At 35.8% G+C, this 15,931-nt stretch overlaps 3 protein-coding genes across 7 annotated transcripts; 1 reads left to right on the forward strand and 2 right to left on the reverse strand.

Annotated features, from left to right (window-relative positions):
* Positions 1-1,334: 1,334 nt before the first annotated feature.
* Positions 1,335-3,125, reverse strand: LOC105183141 (RNA-binding protein squid). Of its 2 annotated transcripts, XM_011141054.3 has the most exons (3): positions 2,935-3,125; positions 2,305-2,838; positions 1,335-1,881 (listed from the first exon to the last, which is right to left on the reverse strand). In XM_011141054.3, exons 2-3 carry the CDS (start codon positions 2,740-2,742, stop codon positions 1,384-1,386), a joined length of 936 nt encoding a protein of 311 aa, XP_011139356.1. In that variant the 5' UTR covers positions 2,743-2,838; positions 2,935-3,125; the 3' UTR covers positions 1,335-1,383. The 2 variants fall into 2 exon arrangements, with proteins under 2 accessions (XP_011139356.1, XP_011139355.1); XM_011141053.3 differs by having other exon boundaries at positions 2,305-3,026.
* A 4,404-nt stretch (positions 3,126-7,529) lies between these two features.
* On the forward strand, positions 7,530-10,191 carry Nup50 (nuclear pore complex protein Nup50). Of its 3 annotated transcripts, none has more exons than XM_011141056.3 (5): positions 7,530-7,655; positions 8,194-8,411; positions 8,479-9,443; positions 9,531-9,680; positions 9,793-10,191. In XM_011141056.3, exons 2-5 carry the CDS (start codon positions 8,253-8,255, stop codon positions 10,097-10,099), a joined length of 1,581 nt encoding a protein of 526 aa, XP_011139358.1. In that variant the 5' UTR covers positions 7,530-7,655; positions 8,194-8,252; the 3' UTR covers positions 10,100-10,191. The 3 variants fall into 3 exon arrangements, with proteins under 3 accessions (XP_011139358.1, XP_011139357.1, XP_011139359.1); XM_011141055.2 differs by lacking the exon at positions 7,530-7,655 and adding an exon at positions 7,662-7,808; XM_011141057.2 differs by lacking the exon at positions 7,530-7,655 and adding an exon at positions 7,662-7,808 and having other exon boundaries at positions 8,233-8,411.
* Positions 10,192-15,559, reverse strand: LOC105183147 (protein lin-9 homolog). 2 transcript variants are annotated; one of them, XM_011141062.3, is made up of 7 exons: positions 15,510-15,559; positions 14,307-14,652; positions 13,898-14,200; positions 13,367-13,784; positions 12,945-13,291; positions 12,459-12,705; positions 10,192-12,356 (listed from the first exon to the last, which is right to left on the reverse strand). In XM_011141062.3, exons 1-7 carry the CDS (start codon positions 15,526-15,528, stop codon positions 12,165-12,167), a joined length of 1,872 nt encoding a protein of 623 aa, XP_011139364.1. In that variant the 5' UTR covers positions 15,529-15,559; the 3' UTR covers positions 10,192-12,164. The 2 variants fall into 2 exon arrangements, with proteins under 2 accessions (XP_011139364.1, XP_011139365.1); XM_011141063.3 differs by lacking the exon at positions 15,510-15,559 and adding an exon at positions 14,727-15,483.
* Between the last annotated feature and the right edge of the window lie 372 nt (positions 15,560-15,931).

The following is a 15,931-nucleotide window of genomic DNA, read 5'->3' on the forward strand; positions in this document are numbered from 1 at the left end:
AAAGAGGAGTGCAATAGCCTCGACAGGTGGAAATACTGCGACAGGAAATTCCGGAGGTAAATCCTCTTAACATTCACGTGATATTCAATAGCGATTTCACTATATTGCAAATAAATGTTTCAACCTGTCGAGCTATCTCCTCGAGATGGTCGAGTCGTTCGCGTGCACTTCATGTATATACCCAGGACGTTCATATTTTAATTATATTATTTTTCATATTTTTCTTTTTTTTTGCATTTATCGTCTAAATTCTAATTTTATAAATCCATAGTAGTCATAGACAGATACACATACATGTACATATGTACGTATGTGAACATTCCGTATATACATACATACATATAACATATATGTACATTTCATTACTTACACAATCTGAAGATAAGTTACAAGACTTAATAACTAGTAAAACATATTAACTGTTATAATAAGCTGTATAGTTATAAGATACAATTTTTACGAGGAAGAAATATTTTTATGTAGAAATAGATCCCTTGGTCGTTGAATGTTCTTTTGTTTTTGTTAAGTCTATTACTTAATTATAACATATGGAGGTCAAAAAAGGTATGTAAATAAGGCAATTTTTATGTTTTATCATATGGTTTGTAACTATACACCATGAATTTTATTATTCGCATAAAGATAACACTACGCAAAGAAAAAGCTAAGCAAACTTGAATAATGAGGGATAAACTTAAATTTCTAAAGAAAAGTAGGAGTATTAAATTATTACCTACAAATGTTAGTCAATTACACATTATGAATCATAACGAGAGCAGATACAAATGTGTGAAGTGCGTCTCCTATTCGAAACCGAAACTTTTCCATAACAAGAATTAGGATTGGTTATAGTTTCACAATTATACAAATTCTGCCTCATTCCATACAGTAGCAGCAAAACATCCACTAAAAATGGATAAAAGCTATGTATGAAATATCATGTCGTTAACTCTGTCATTATGAAAGAGAATACAAAATATACTTTTTACCCTCAAAATTCTATTCTATACGGCCAAAACCTCAATTTTAGCAATATGATTACAGAGAAAAAGACATGATAATGAGTGATTCATCATTTCAAAGTTGATCATAAATCAACATTCGTATAGACCAATTTCTGCTTAATGAACATATGCCAAAGCATTTTTTTTTTGGTTCCAAGGACATATTTTTGTTCCTCCTTATCTATTACATGCACGGAATTGTAAACTTAATCAATAAGTTTCTGTTTTAACCTTCATGACACTCCCTGTAACCCCCGAATCTGACTCAGTCTCCGACTGGATATCATCTATATAGACGCAATTAGCCTAACTCTTTCTAGATGTGTTAAATCTTATCACCGGGTATACAGTGCATAGGATTCAATGTACCTGTTTATGTTTAATACGGTTGATGTCTCTGAAACTGACGAGGTCCTGGACCATTACCTCTTGGTTTAGGTTGCGCATATCCCATATTATCATAACCATCATATCCAGCATAATCATAATTTGCATACATATCTTCGTACCCATGATAACCATTGTAGTCAGGAATATATCCATATCCACCACCATAACCATAGCCATAACCCGGTGCCCAGAAACCCTGGCTTCTTGGATCCGGATTAACTTTGACCTTTTTTACATCAACTTCCTTACCATTTATCGTTTGTTTGGGTGTCTTCAATAGTTTGTAAACTACTTCCTTTGAGTCGAAGGTAATGAAACAGAAACCTTTCCGTTGATTCTTAACTTTGTCAAAAGGTGCTTGCAATTCGACAATGGTACCATATTGTCCAAAATATGTTTTGATATCATCATCCGTGATTTCAGGAGTAAGACCACCCACAAAGATTTTACCATGCTGGGGTTTCTTACTAACTCGTTTCGGGTCCACCTATATAATCATGAAACAATGTTATATAATTATCCTATTGTATACACAATGTATGTATAAAAAAAAGTATTACTTATAGTAATAGCAGAGTTATTCTATTTCCTTAATAAAACATAATTATTGAATCTCTTTGAATCTAGTGTATCACACAAATATCGGTCTTATAAATGATGTGTGTATATGTATATATATGTACATATACACACATGTATATCGATATATAGTATATATCAACACATCTAAGACTTTATAGAATAAAGAGGCAATAAAAATAATAAATATAAAAAGTAAAGTTATAAAAATCTGTTTTTCTATCTTTTTGTCATAAGCGAATACAATGAACATTCATATGTATGAAAACAACATATTTAGAGATGATGCAGGATTTGAGAGACATCTTAGAAATTTCCATTGTTGACTCACTTTGCGTTTATTGATATAATGCTCCCCAGACGCAAGTAGCTTATCGATAGCCTTGGCATTGGCGAACACCATGAAGGCGAAACCACGTGAAATACCGGTGTGCGGGTCAATCTTCACGGTAATACTCTCGATTTCACCAAACTTGCTGAAATGTTCGCGCAGCTCTTTATCTGTGGTATTACGAGAAAGACCACCAACAAAAAGCTTGCGTTCGTCGTCCTTGCCAGGGATACCGGCGGTTGGTTGTGGGTGTGAGGACTGTTGCTGTTGCTGCTGATGTAAAAGATGGTCCTGATGCTGCGAATGCATCTGCTGATTTCCGTGTGAACTTTGTTGGTCCTGTTGATCCATTTGCTGACTCGAGCACTGCTCTTGGTGATTCGGCTGGCTCTGTGTCTCGCATTGCGCTTGATTTTGATAACCCTCTACCGCCGCCATCGTGTCCGCGCTTTCGCCGTATTAAACGTCCCGTGTCCACTGGACTAGTATGTAGGCACCAACCGTAAACGGCTCAGCAGCAAGTGGTCTTCTATCCTAATTGGTGACCGTCGCACGATCAATTAATAAAGAAATGTCCTACAATTCTTTCGATTTACTTCGAAATAAATTCAGGAGCTGCTGGCTCCCTACCTCGTTGAAGGCTGTGCTTATGGAGACCAATGTATACGTATGCGTGCCGGCTTTGCCACACAAGAAAGGAAAGCAACGATAATTTCCGATTCCAGTATAGCCCGCGATATACGATCCGCATGTTGATTCGCTGTTGCGGTATGGCTACGTAATATCCGTTAAACCAGAGCCAATCCACGCACAGCGCTAAAGGCATTTAGTTGCCAGAAGTAAGGACGCCGGAAATTCCAGGACCCGTCGTCGTTTCAACTCCCAATCCTCTGAAATTATTCGCCACGTAGCATCTTGAATGACCATGATCGCTGTTAAAAATAAATTTATTAATTTCGCATCAGCTTTTTCGATTCTTTGCAACGAACGATTAAAAGCCGCAGCATCCACCGGTGCACGCAGCCACGAGGAGAAGAAAAGTGCAATTAGTGCAAAATAGAAGCTTTCAAATGCCTATTCTTCGACACGTTATTGGAGTTAACGATAGTTTCGTTATCGTTACAAAGCTTTTCTACGGCATACAAAAGCTGTGCAACGATAACGAAAGTGTCGTTTATTCCAATAACGAGTTGCAGAATTGCATCACTGATAATCTGCCTCCTATAAACACTTTTTTGTTTACACCTCACGCACTTTCTTCAAAGTGCATCACCACTAACGTCCATATCATGTTGAGAATATTACTTCTCGTCTATTTATATTCCGCAAAGTAAAAGATGTCGCAAATGTTTGAAAAAATCACCTTAATGCAAAATACACATTATATCCAATATGCACATAAGATTAAATTCAAGGTGCGTTCCGACATTCATCGTCAGTGCTGAAATCTATAGTTTATGCACACTCGCGGACATAAATAGTAAGTGCCCGTTTTTTTGCAACTTTCGAAACGCATCCCGACTCGAGAAGAATGAGAGTCACTGCTCCGCCTGCGGAACACGCCTGCGCAGTGACTCACAACGAAAGGCGAGAAATAAAATATACGCGGTGGGACATGTTGACTTGTGCATTCGTTGCAGCTGATGATTCATCTCGTCCATCTCTTTCAGAAGACTTTAGAGTGGAAGTCATATCTTAAAACGATATTTCACGTATCATTTCCACGCTTGGGTGGAAAGATAAATATCTATAATTGTTTGCAATCCGACCAAATCGTCGCTCTTTGTTTCGACGGAATCGAGGATTCTCGATGCCACGAGATATTCTGCGTGACTCGCGCGTGAGCACGCCGTGCGTGTTCTGCGACCGGACACCGCGTTGTTATTGTCATTGTTTGTCAGCATGTGACTGCCAATAACCTGGCAACGTTTAAACAATAGCGGTTAACGTCTCATCTCCGAACGACATAAAAACTAAAAATAAATGTAAGATCGAAGTGACGAACGTTTTTCGGTTCCTCACTTCGAGCAGATCTTCACTTCGCACGACACCGATCGCAAGTAAAATTTCGGTTTGTTCCGCTCCGTTTTTCGTTTTTTTCAAATCAGCTGCTCGACCGCTCCGGTCGAACCTCATCGTACGAAATACGATTGCGGCCTCAACGCATTGCGCTTCGAACGGACGTGCTACGTACGATCATATTCATCGCACATTGTTACAGTTTATTTTGTATTTTTTTTTATAATAAAATTTGGATCGCGTGTTCGAGTGGTGCTCGCGCTCCAACTTGCGAGTATCGGCCTCCCAGCACCTCGACGAACATCGAAGCAAAAGAGGAAATAAAAAGAGGAACGATCCCGCGAAACTCAAAAGGCAGTGTCTTCCTTTCCATTTGAACCCCGCGCTCATTGCTGAGCGGTCCCGGTCTCTTGTTCGCTTAGCCAAAGGGCGAACAATAATTATAAAACATAATTATAGATATTTATTATAAAAAATAATTATAGATGTTTATTATAAAAAATAATTATAGATATAAAACATAATTATAGATATTTACCTTTTCTTACCCAAGCATAGAAATGATACGTGAGATATCGTTTTAAGATATGACTTCCACTTTAAAGTCTTCTGAAAGAGATGGACGAGATGAATCATCAGCTGCAACGAATGCACAAGTCAATATGTTCCACCGCATATATTTCATTTCTCGCCTTTCGTCGTGAGTCACTGCGCAGGCGTGCTCCGCAGGCGGAGCAGTGACTCTCAGGGCAAGAGCACAGGCTTTTGCATAACACATAATACATAATGCATAAGAGAATAAATCAATTAGTTTTCTTCATTTCCCTCCTCAGGACAGAAATGAGGAACTCTGATTGGTTGATTCTCTTATGCGTTGTGTATTATGCGTTATGCAGAAGTCTGTGCTCTGGCCCTCATTCTTCTCGAGTCGGGATGCGTTCCGAAAGTTGCAAAAAAACGGGCACTTACTATTATGTCAGCGAGTGTACATAAACTATAGATTTCAGCACTAAGGCCCGTATTCATAGTCGGATCTTATATTTAAGACCGTCTTGAGTTCACATTCAGATATTCTGTAGCCAATGAAATGATCTGACAACATCTGAAGATAAACTTAAGACGATCTTAAATATAAGACCGGACTATGAACACGGCCCTCAAGGTAAATATTGGAGAACTTCAATAATAGGGAATTTTTGCGATAATGTTTTTTCAAATACGGTGAATGCTAAACCCACACAACACATTTTATCCTAAGGACGTCCTACAATAACATCTTGGGGATATACAATGTCCGTTGTTTTAAATCCCACATATATCCTACGGATATCTCTTTTAGTAATAATTTTTGGAAACTAAAAGTTTCTGAAAAGGAACTAAAATTACTAAAAAGGATATCCGTAGGATATCTATAGGATCTTAAAGCCCCTTACACAATGCCAGGTAACAGGCAAACAGGAATAAAAATAGACCAATCACAATAGATTATTCTTATAATAGTCGATTGTGATTGGTCTATTTTTATTCTTATTGCTTGTTGCCTGGCATTGTGCAAGAAGCCTAAGCTTAAGCTTAGACCTCTCCGGCAAATGCTGCGGTGACCAATCAGGAGACAGGCACAGGTCTGATTGCGACAAGCTCTGGCATGCGCCTGTCTCCTGATTGGTCACCGCAGCAATTGCCGGGCTCTACCGCATACATAGAATCTAAGCTTAAAGCTAAGACTCCATGCATGCGGTGAGCTCCGGCAAACGGCTGCGGTGACCAATCAGGAGGGAGGCGCAAGTCCGGTTGCGGCAAGCTCCGGTATGCGTCTGTCTCCTGATTAGTCACCGCAGCCGTTTGCCGGAGCTCACCGCATGCATGGAGTCTTAGCTTAAGAGGCCTTCTACAATAAGCAATTAGTCATAAGCTATAAGCAAATTGATCAATCACAATTGATTATTTCAAAAATAATCGACTGTGGTCGATTTGGTTACAACTTATGACTAATAGCTTATTGTAGAAGGCTCATAAGCTTTAGGGCCAGAGCACAGACTTCTGCATAACGCATAATACATAACGCATAAGAGAATCAACCAATCAGAGTTCTTCCTTTCTGTCCTGAGGAAGGAAATGAAGAAAACTAATTGGTTTATTCTCTTACGTGTTATGTATTATGTGTTATGCAAAAGCCTGTACTCTTGCCCTTAACTTTAGAGACAATATTGAAAAAACTCCCTATTCACATATCATATTTCACCGTATCTAAAAAACAACAGGTCTGTTTTTTATCGCTGAACTAGTGTACACTCAGGGTATATAAAAAGAAATAGATATACATTAGGAGTTAGTGAAAGGGAGAGGAGAAGAGAATAAGTGTAAGTTAGTGCAGCCAGTTCGGCAATAAAAAACAAACCTATTATTGCAAAGCTCTCTAATGACAAGTCCGATGTCTTTATATTTCTCAAGTAGTATGGCTTCGAGGTTCATCAGACCCAATGAGAAATGACTCATCGACGTCGAAGTGATGTTTAATTGATGTCGATTTGAACTTTTTGACATCGATCGACGAGTCATTTCTCGCTGGAAAAATACTTTTTTATTATATTAAATATAGGAAACATTTAACGGACTGTAACTTTCGTAAAAATGATGATAACAAAATGGTTTCAAAAGCATTTAAAAATTCCAAGTCTACCTTTCAGGTATATTATATAATCATAATGTTACTATTGTTTATTATCAAAATATATATAGTTAAATGAGAAACTATGATTATTTAATTTATTTTCACACCTTTCAATCTAGTTTTTATTTCGAAAAATTATTTTTATCGAAAATGTAACGTATGTATTTGAAAGCAAAAACTGAAATTTCTATTTATTAGTTAACAAATGTCATACATTATTTCATTTGCTTATGTGGTATATTTATTTAATGTCAAATTTTATCAATTTTTTGTATCTATTAAAATAATTGACCCTTTTTTTTTAATTTTTACATTTTTAGTTTTCGGTAGCAGAATTAAGTACGTGAAATCGGATAGAATATTATTTTTGTTGGACTTCCTATTTTTAAATAACACCATTCAACAATAGGACAAAATAATTTCCTCTACGCGAATATATATGTATATGCGTATGTGTACTTCCTATAAAATTTTATTCTTATAGTTCATTCAGTAATATAAAAAATTAAAAAGAACTGTTGGCATATACGTTGGTCAAACTTAAGAATTTCAAAAGATTAGGAAAAGACAATTAATTTCTAACAAAAAAGCAAGTCAAACATCGCCCATCTCTGCGCGCCCGTTCATGGCGCGGTAAACGTTTTAATTTCTTCGATTTCAGGTAAGCACGACACAAAGATCGATATCACCTTTGCATTGACCACGAGGATGTACAAGTGACTTTTTCGTTTCGTTTTCAAGTGTTATTCTGATTATTACGAAAGTGAGATTGTTCGTTTCGACGTATCTGCTAAAAGGAATCTTAATTAGTGAGGTGCGTTTGAGAATTTTTGCCGGGATTGTCATTATCCATAGAAACATAACCTTATCGTCCTTATCGTCAATATAATAATACGACTAAATTTTCCATGGATGAGAATATCAAATTTATGACTCGTACGATTCCAATCTCATAAAAAACAAGAAATCTTTATTTATATTTATTCTCGTGACTTTGAAATAAATTCTATATTTGTTTTCGAACGTACATGATATTCAATCTGATACAATAACGATATATTTTATGATGCGATGCAATTATCTTACATACTACATACCATCATGTTTCATAATCTTGCTTTTCTTGATATTAATAACAATATTGCATAATTTGCGTGAGGTTCAGTTCTATCGATAATTCATTAAAATGAATTTTTTAGTGTTAGCAAAATAGGCAAAATCTTTTCCTTCGTGTACAGAAGGATACTAATTAATAGAAATGGCAAGTAAACGGACAGCAACAACTGAATTAAATCATGACAATTGGAACGAAGAGCAGGAACCAGAAGAAGCTGGAACATTTACAAGAGCTACAAGTGACGTGCTCAGGAAGAGAGTTTTAAAAACTGCTAAACGAGGCCGTTTATTGCCAATGGAAGTGAGTTCCATGTTCTTTATTATTTGTTTTAATTGTATTGGTCTTTGTTACCATTATGTTCAAACAGTTTCAGGAAAGTTCTCTGAAAAGTGCATTTGAAGGCTTTACTGGTTTTAATACTACTCCTGCAAAAAATGCTCCATTTAGTTTTTTAGCTGGTGTAAGCACCAGTCCTAATACAACTGTTAATACTACATTAACATCAACGACTATAAATACTAACAGGAACATCGCTAGCAATGGTGCCACAAAAATTGCTGAAAACAGTACGAATAAAACAGAAACAGAACCTTCAAAAATTCAGACAACATCGAGCATTAGTATTGGCAAACAGGTCTCTACAGAGCAGAAAGTCGAGGAAACAAAAAATAATTCATCCGATTATTATACAAGATTGAAGGGACTAAATGAGAGTGTCGCACAGTGGATAAAGAGTCATGTGGATTCAAATCCGTTTTGTATATTGACACCTATATTTAAGGATTATGAAAAATATCTGAAGGAGATTGTATCAAAAGAAGAGAACACAAAAGCCCAAACTACCTTGCAGACTACAGAGCATACAATAAAGCCTATGCAAAATGATAATAAGAAAAATGACAGTTCAGAAAAGAAAGACATGTTCAGCAGTAATACAAACACAACTACTAAATCTTTAGTTGGAGCAGAGTGGAAACCTGAGAAATCGGTTTTCAACATTACTCCAAGTACTAAACCGGTATTCGGTAACACAGAACAAAAAACTGAAAACGCTAAAACTATATTTAGTAATAAGGATGCGACTTCCGAGGTACCTAGACCGATATTTGGAAATTTAGAATCGAATACGTCTAGTAAGAGCATATTCGGTAATGTAAGTGTGGAAAACAATCCATTCTTACAAAAACTTCCCATTGTCTCGGATAGTAAAACAGAAGAGGAACAAACGAAATCTGACACAAAGCCTATAGCTCCAACTTTTGCATCTTCTACTTTCAGTTTCGGGCAGAGTTCTACTACCAGTAACATAACCGCTGGATTTAGCTTTGGCAGGTATTTTATCCGTAACACATTTTCAATTTTTTATATCATTATTAAATGAATTTTGTGAACATGAATTCTAATGGAGATAATATGTAGCGGAAAGGCATTTACTTTTGCCGCTTGCCCAATCAAACCACAGGATCAAGAAGAAAAGACAGACAATGATAATAAGGATGAAGATGATGAGGAACCACCAAAGCCAGATTTCAAACCAGTAACTGAAGAAGGCGCAATTTATGAACAAAGGTATATTACGAATTTATATTATTATATAGAAGGAAATGGAAGATAGGCTAATTGTATACTATAAAAATGAATTTAGCAATTACAAACTTACAACTTTCTTTTTTGTTTTTAGATGCAAAGTCTTTGTGAAGAAAGATGGTAATTTCAGCGACAGGGGTGTCGGTATGTTATTCCTAAAACCAACACCAAACGGTAAAACGCAATTGATAGTACGTGCTGAGACGGCACTGGGTAATTTGTTACTTAACACCTTATTGACTCAAAACATACCGGTCAAGCGTATGAACAAGAACACGATAATGTTAGTCTGTCTACCAATGCCGGATTCATTACCGCCACCGGTTCCAGTACTATTAAGAGTGAAAACTAGTGAGACCGCGGATACTCTGTTTGAAATGCTGGATAAACATACAAAATAGACAATAAAATCGCTTGCTCTCTCTCACGCAACTTCGTGTGAGGAATAATTAGGACCGTTGAAATACGAATAAACAGAAACATTCTCACGAAATATGCGTATGTTGCTTCTTTTATAACTTCAATGTTACAATGTTTTTACCAGTATAATATCAAGCTTCAATTTATTTTATAAATAGTAAATTCATATTTATCAACGAGAAACTTATTAATTAGGAGTTTTATCAAACTCTTTATTTATCATTCCACAAAATGTAAATTTGATGATTGCCCAGAAAAATACATTACACTTAGATACTACCACGCAACATTAATATAAATTGAACAATGAAATTTCTTATTGACGAGTGATTTATATCCCCGCTGTTGCTTTGAAAAAATTGTATATAAATGTAATTACTTTTTTTGTTTTCTTGTTAGTGAGATTTTGTTTAATGAGGAAGGACTCTTGATCATTTCTAAAAGGCTGCTCCAATTTATACATACATATATATATATATATATATATAATATGTGAAATAAGCATCACCATTGTATCATTGATGTAATAATAATACATTGGAAATATATGTACATAGCAGAGATATATAGTGTATGTTATGATGACTACTGAAATATTCTTTACTATTCTTACAGTTAATTATAAATGCACAAAAATTATATCATATTGATTACAAGCATAAGAAAAGAAGCACATAGATTGCTTTTCTAGTATATTACATCAGATATTTACCAGGGTACCCCTTTACAAAATCGATTCTTTGACTTGCCTATAATAATTGTCAAAGTAATTAAGCGTAGAAATATTCAGTATACCACTTCACTAACATTATGTTGAATATTGAAAATATTTAAGCAATTATACTATAAAATAAATTGCACAATCGAAAATTAATGAATATTCAGGATGAAGCGATTCATTTTATATGTAAAATTATTACTGACAGTTTGTGTATATTCATACATAGATATGTAACGAAATTGTTTATGTCCCGAAATTTTTTCCCTTTTTGTTTTATTCAAAACTATATCTTCTTTGGATCATATATGTATGTACGACTTGTGTATCGACTAAATAAATATGTAAGAAATAGTTTGACATCACTGGCAAATTAGCACTAATGTTTTCAGTAATGCTAAACTTGACCGATGATATGTATTCAGCGATTTATGAAAAAAAAATTTATAATATAGCATATTTATTTATATATAAAATATTTTGTGTACACGAAACACACATACACACAACTTTCTACACAAATTCTTATTAGTACGAATGTTTATAATACATTAAATATTATTTCATACTTAAAAAAATTTCTATCGGTGAACACAGATATCATCGGTGCCGATGAAAATATTGTTCGCGAAATATAAATATATATCTCAGTAATTTATAATTTAGTACATGTACTCCAAGATTATATGATTTAGCAATTTTTCTGTGGCATACCAAGATTTAATATTCGCGTATATGATCTTTAGATACAGATTATAAAAGATCAAATAAATTTCTCTTCTAAATGATAAAAATTCTTAATTTTCTTTTGCACTAAAATCTTAATATATTAACCTCTATATAAAGCGACTGTACAAATGTAGAAATTTTGTAGGTTTTAAAGAATTTAATTATTATTATTCATGCATTATACACTATCTTCGCATCTGATTCAATTGTTGCTTATATTATCTCTATAATTAAATTGTACATTTAGTATGTAAAAATCTGAAACATGAACATTCTTAGATGTTTAATATGTCCAACAATATACGAATCTGTTCTAAGTATTCTCGTGAGTGTGTCATGAAATTGAAAAAGAGAAACAAGTGTTTGAAAGTATACTCGATATGTACAAAATTAACATAATTATCTTAAATTCTAGATATCGTGTAAATAGAAGTGTGGTTCACATGACAATATTATGGCTTATATAACATGAGAAAATAAAGCTGGTTTCTCGTTTCCTATAAAAATCGTGAGACCGCATAATCTCTTGTTTCGTTCGTTACACACTGTACACTGCGCGAAAATACTTATACGATGATACTTTTATCTCTTTCTTTCTTTCAAGCTTTTTGAGCCATGAATGGGGTCAAAGCACCGATCTGTCCTAGGCCTAGTTGAATATGTTGCATGTGAATTTCTACGCAATTTTGAAACACTTGCTGGTTTTGAGGACTGAGTTTCGATCTGATTTGCTCCATCGTACCTTGTAATACTTTGAGTTCGTAAGCGTTCCGGTCAGAATCTGATAAACTCTGCAAAACGAGTAAAATGTCTTTATTATGAAATATATGAAAATTTGGAATAAATTTCACGTAAATTAACTTTTAATTTATCCAAATTAATTTTTATCTTACTTTAACTTGTAGCATCAGCGCGGTTAAGTCTGTTACCAACTGATTCATCTTTCCGGGTTCTTTATCGTTCATCATGTTGTTCCTGGCTACCATATCTGCTGCTTCTTGTCTGCACTTTTCTCTCAAATGCGATGGTGCTAACATCGCCGCTACACTCGGCTCGGGTGCCATTTCTTGACACAATTCTTGAACATCATTGAGAAAATCTTGGAGAGCTACGTTCATTTTCTCTAGCTCAACAACAATTCTGCGGGAAGATGAGGCCAATAGATTAATTGAGTGATTTATCAGACTCAGTGTGTACATATACATGTGCATTTCATAAATTATTTATTATATAATGTTCGAAAATTCATATATTAAAATATTACAAGAAAATTTTTGAAAAACAGTTAAAACATACAAATTTTTGGATTCTGCATTTGAATTTTGGAGTATATAATTTATTATATGTATACATTTACGTGCGTAACTAGCCACACATACCCCGCATATTTTCTCTCAAAATCGGGAGGAAGCGACTCTCCGAAGGAACGTCTCTTTTCGGCTTCACCATTCATATCTTTCAATTTCTTGATTTTAATCTTTTTAGCTGTCAATATCTTGTTTACCTTTACCATGAGTTCTAATAACCTTAGCGGATAACCATTCACCGTGCCACCGATATGCGATTTCTTTGGTAGAGATACAGATGCGTTGGATATTAAAGGATCGTTGGTTACTCGCGGCGCCAGTTTCAATGCGTATGGTGGCGAAGGTACATACTGTACATTTCGTGGTCTGAATTTCTGAGCAAACGAAGCCACGCTAATTGTTTCCGGCGGTTCGTTCGACTAAAATTACAAAAACATATATTGTAACATAAATGTACAATCGCAATTCTCCAAAGGGATAAATAGACGACGTACCAAAACTTCATAATCGGGCACACTATGTGTTCCAAGTCCAGCTCTCTCAAACGTGATTCTGTAAGTATTATTGCTGGTATCGACGGCATCGATGCTTCCGGTGAATAAACCATCTTGTGGCTTTCTCAATCTCGCTGTTACTTTTGTACCAATTACTAATTGCAACGGTATTTCAGGTGGCAAATCCTTGTAACTATTTATGTCTGCTGCTTTCCTTTGCTGAAGCATCCGTATTTTCTGTCGTTTTCTCTCTAGCTCGCGTCTTTCTTCTTCAAAGAAGGATTGCGAGCATCGTCGCGGCTTGCCCATCATCCTCCTGATCTTGCACCACTCAACACGAGTGAGTTTGCGAGTTTTCAATTGTGGGAAAGATTCCTTTAGACATATCATGAAGTCGTTATCGCCGTCAAACAATATCCTACGAGAAACATCGATGTAGAAGTATAAAAATTACCATTTTTAAAACATGACTATTTTTGATGCTATTATTGAATTATTACTACTATTGAATACTATTATTGAATTACGTACTTATCAATGTTGCTATAAAACCATTCATAGCAGACCCATTTGTGCGCCTTTGGTAACTTTAACAAGTTTCTCAATCTCATACCAATCTTTTGTCCAATCTTACGATCTGGGGATGAAGGTGGCAATGGTTTATCGTGTTCCCTCTCTTGCTTCACTGGTGTAGTTGCAGGAGTAGAATGTGAAGATATGTTTGAACTCTTTTTTGACTCATTTAACATCTTATTCTGCTTCTTGGCTGGAGATGGTCTAAGTAACTTTTTGGGAGACTGTTTTGCATCTGCACTTAATGGATCCTTCTTGATTCTGTGGATATAATTAAATATTCAACTAATTAGAAAATCAAGTTCATCAATGTTGATGTAATACTCATTAATTTTAATGTCTATCTGAGAAAAAAGGAAACCCATACCTGTGATGAGGATGATTAATCAGGACATCATCATAGAATAACTTGTTTTTTTTCCTAATTCTAGCTGGCATTCCTCTACGGTTTAAGACTTGCACTGGTTGTGTTGGGGGATTCGGTTTAGCAGGTGGTTGGGTGCCTACTCTCTGTAGACCTAAAGCTGCAGGTCCCAGTTCTGGTATCGGTTCTGCTTCTTCTGCATCCATCGGTGGCTCTGAATCGACTGAATGATTGGGAATAGGATGTTCGTCTATGTCCATTGCATCTTCTTCGATTATCTCAGTTTTAATCTCATCCACTGTTGGATATCCACCATTTTTTATGGATAATAATGCTTCTGCAGATTCACCTAAACAAATTGATTTGGAATTGACAGACGTACGTGGACAAATACAAATAACTTCCTTAGAATAATATACATACGTTGTTCATACATCATTCAAGTGCAATGATATTTGAACAAAATCAGCAATATCAGTCTCATACAGATGATAAAACATATTTATCAGAAACGGCAACTATTGGGTTAACGCCTCTCTCGTACGAATGTTTATAAAATTAAAAGTTACATATGCACTTAAGTATCAAGCTCCAAGATGTCAGGTGTCGCACTTGTCATCGAATTTAAAAAAAAGCCCGACTAATTCGATTAAAGACTACGAGAAAGGTACGTTTTTATTCTTTCTCAAGGAGTAACAGGTTTGTGCTGCACCCGAACAAATTTAAAATATAACGGAACAGTCGTCGGGAAAAAATTCACGAGTTTCGGAGCGATTGACAACGTCGATCGTGCGTGAGCATCAGCTACAGCTAGGAGTAACATAACCAAACAGGTTCCGAATTCAGTAAACAGTCGGCACGAGTAGCCATCGCCGAGGGACAAGTTCGAGCAGTGTAACGGCAGTGAGACTGCTGTTACTCGAAGGACAGTGGACATTTTGCGATCAGCCGCACGGTGAAATATCGCTCGCCCGAGGATCGTCGTCGTCCCGCTTGAATCGTGTTTGGTCATTTTTGAAATTTTAAACCCGACTCGCTCGATCGTTGTTCGAACAGCGATTGTGATTACGCCGGGTGCGCTCATAAATGCGCGGTGCGCCGAATCGATAAATCGCGAAACACAGATTTCGCATAGTCACTCGCTCGACGGCCACTATAAGCCCGTATATTGTTAATTTTATCCAAAATAACGCAAAGTTTACTTACTTTCAACCATGTCCGCCATGTTGATATCAGTGATGCATCATGGGTACGTATTTCCGATTATGGCGCTCGTGAACGCATAGTCCGTCGTTTCGCGCAACTAAATGATCCGTTTCCGTTATTCCGGAACTGACGCCACACCGCGGACTATATTTGAATCAGAATGACAGTTGAACTCGAAAATCGATGGATTGTAACGGATTAATTTTCATCTAATCCAATTTCGAGAGCAATAAGTGTAGCGATGTTCCTTATTTGGTTTACGATAACAATCCTAACACATATAATCGGCATCAACACCGATATCACGCGTATAAATATTAATAAATATTGCAGAGATAAGGATAGATTAATTACATCTGAGGAGAATGACGAATATTTGCTCGTCACAGCTGAAAGTAGTACGACGATCATACTATCATGTC

The sequence above is a fragment of the Harpegnathos saltator genome, unplaced genomic scaffold, assembly GCF_003227715.2.
Source record: "Harpegnathos saltator strain DR-91 unplaced genomic scaffold, Hsal_v8.6 scaffold184, whole genome shotgun sequence".
In the NCBI taxonomy this organism is placed as follows: domain Eukaryota; kingdom Metazoa; phylum Arthropoda; class Insecta; order Hymenoptera; family Formicidae; genus Harpegnathos; species Harpegnathos saltator.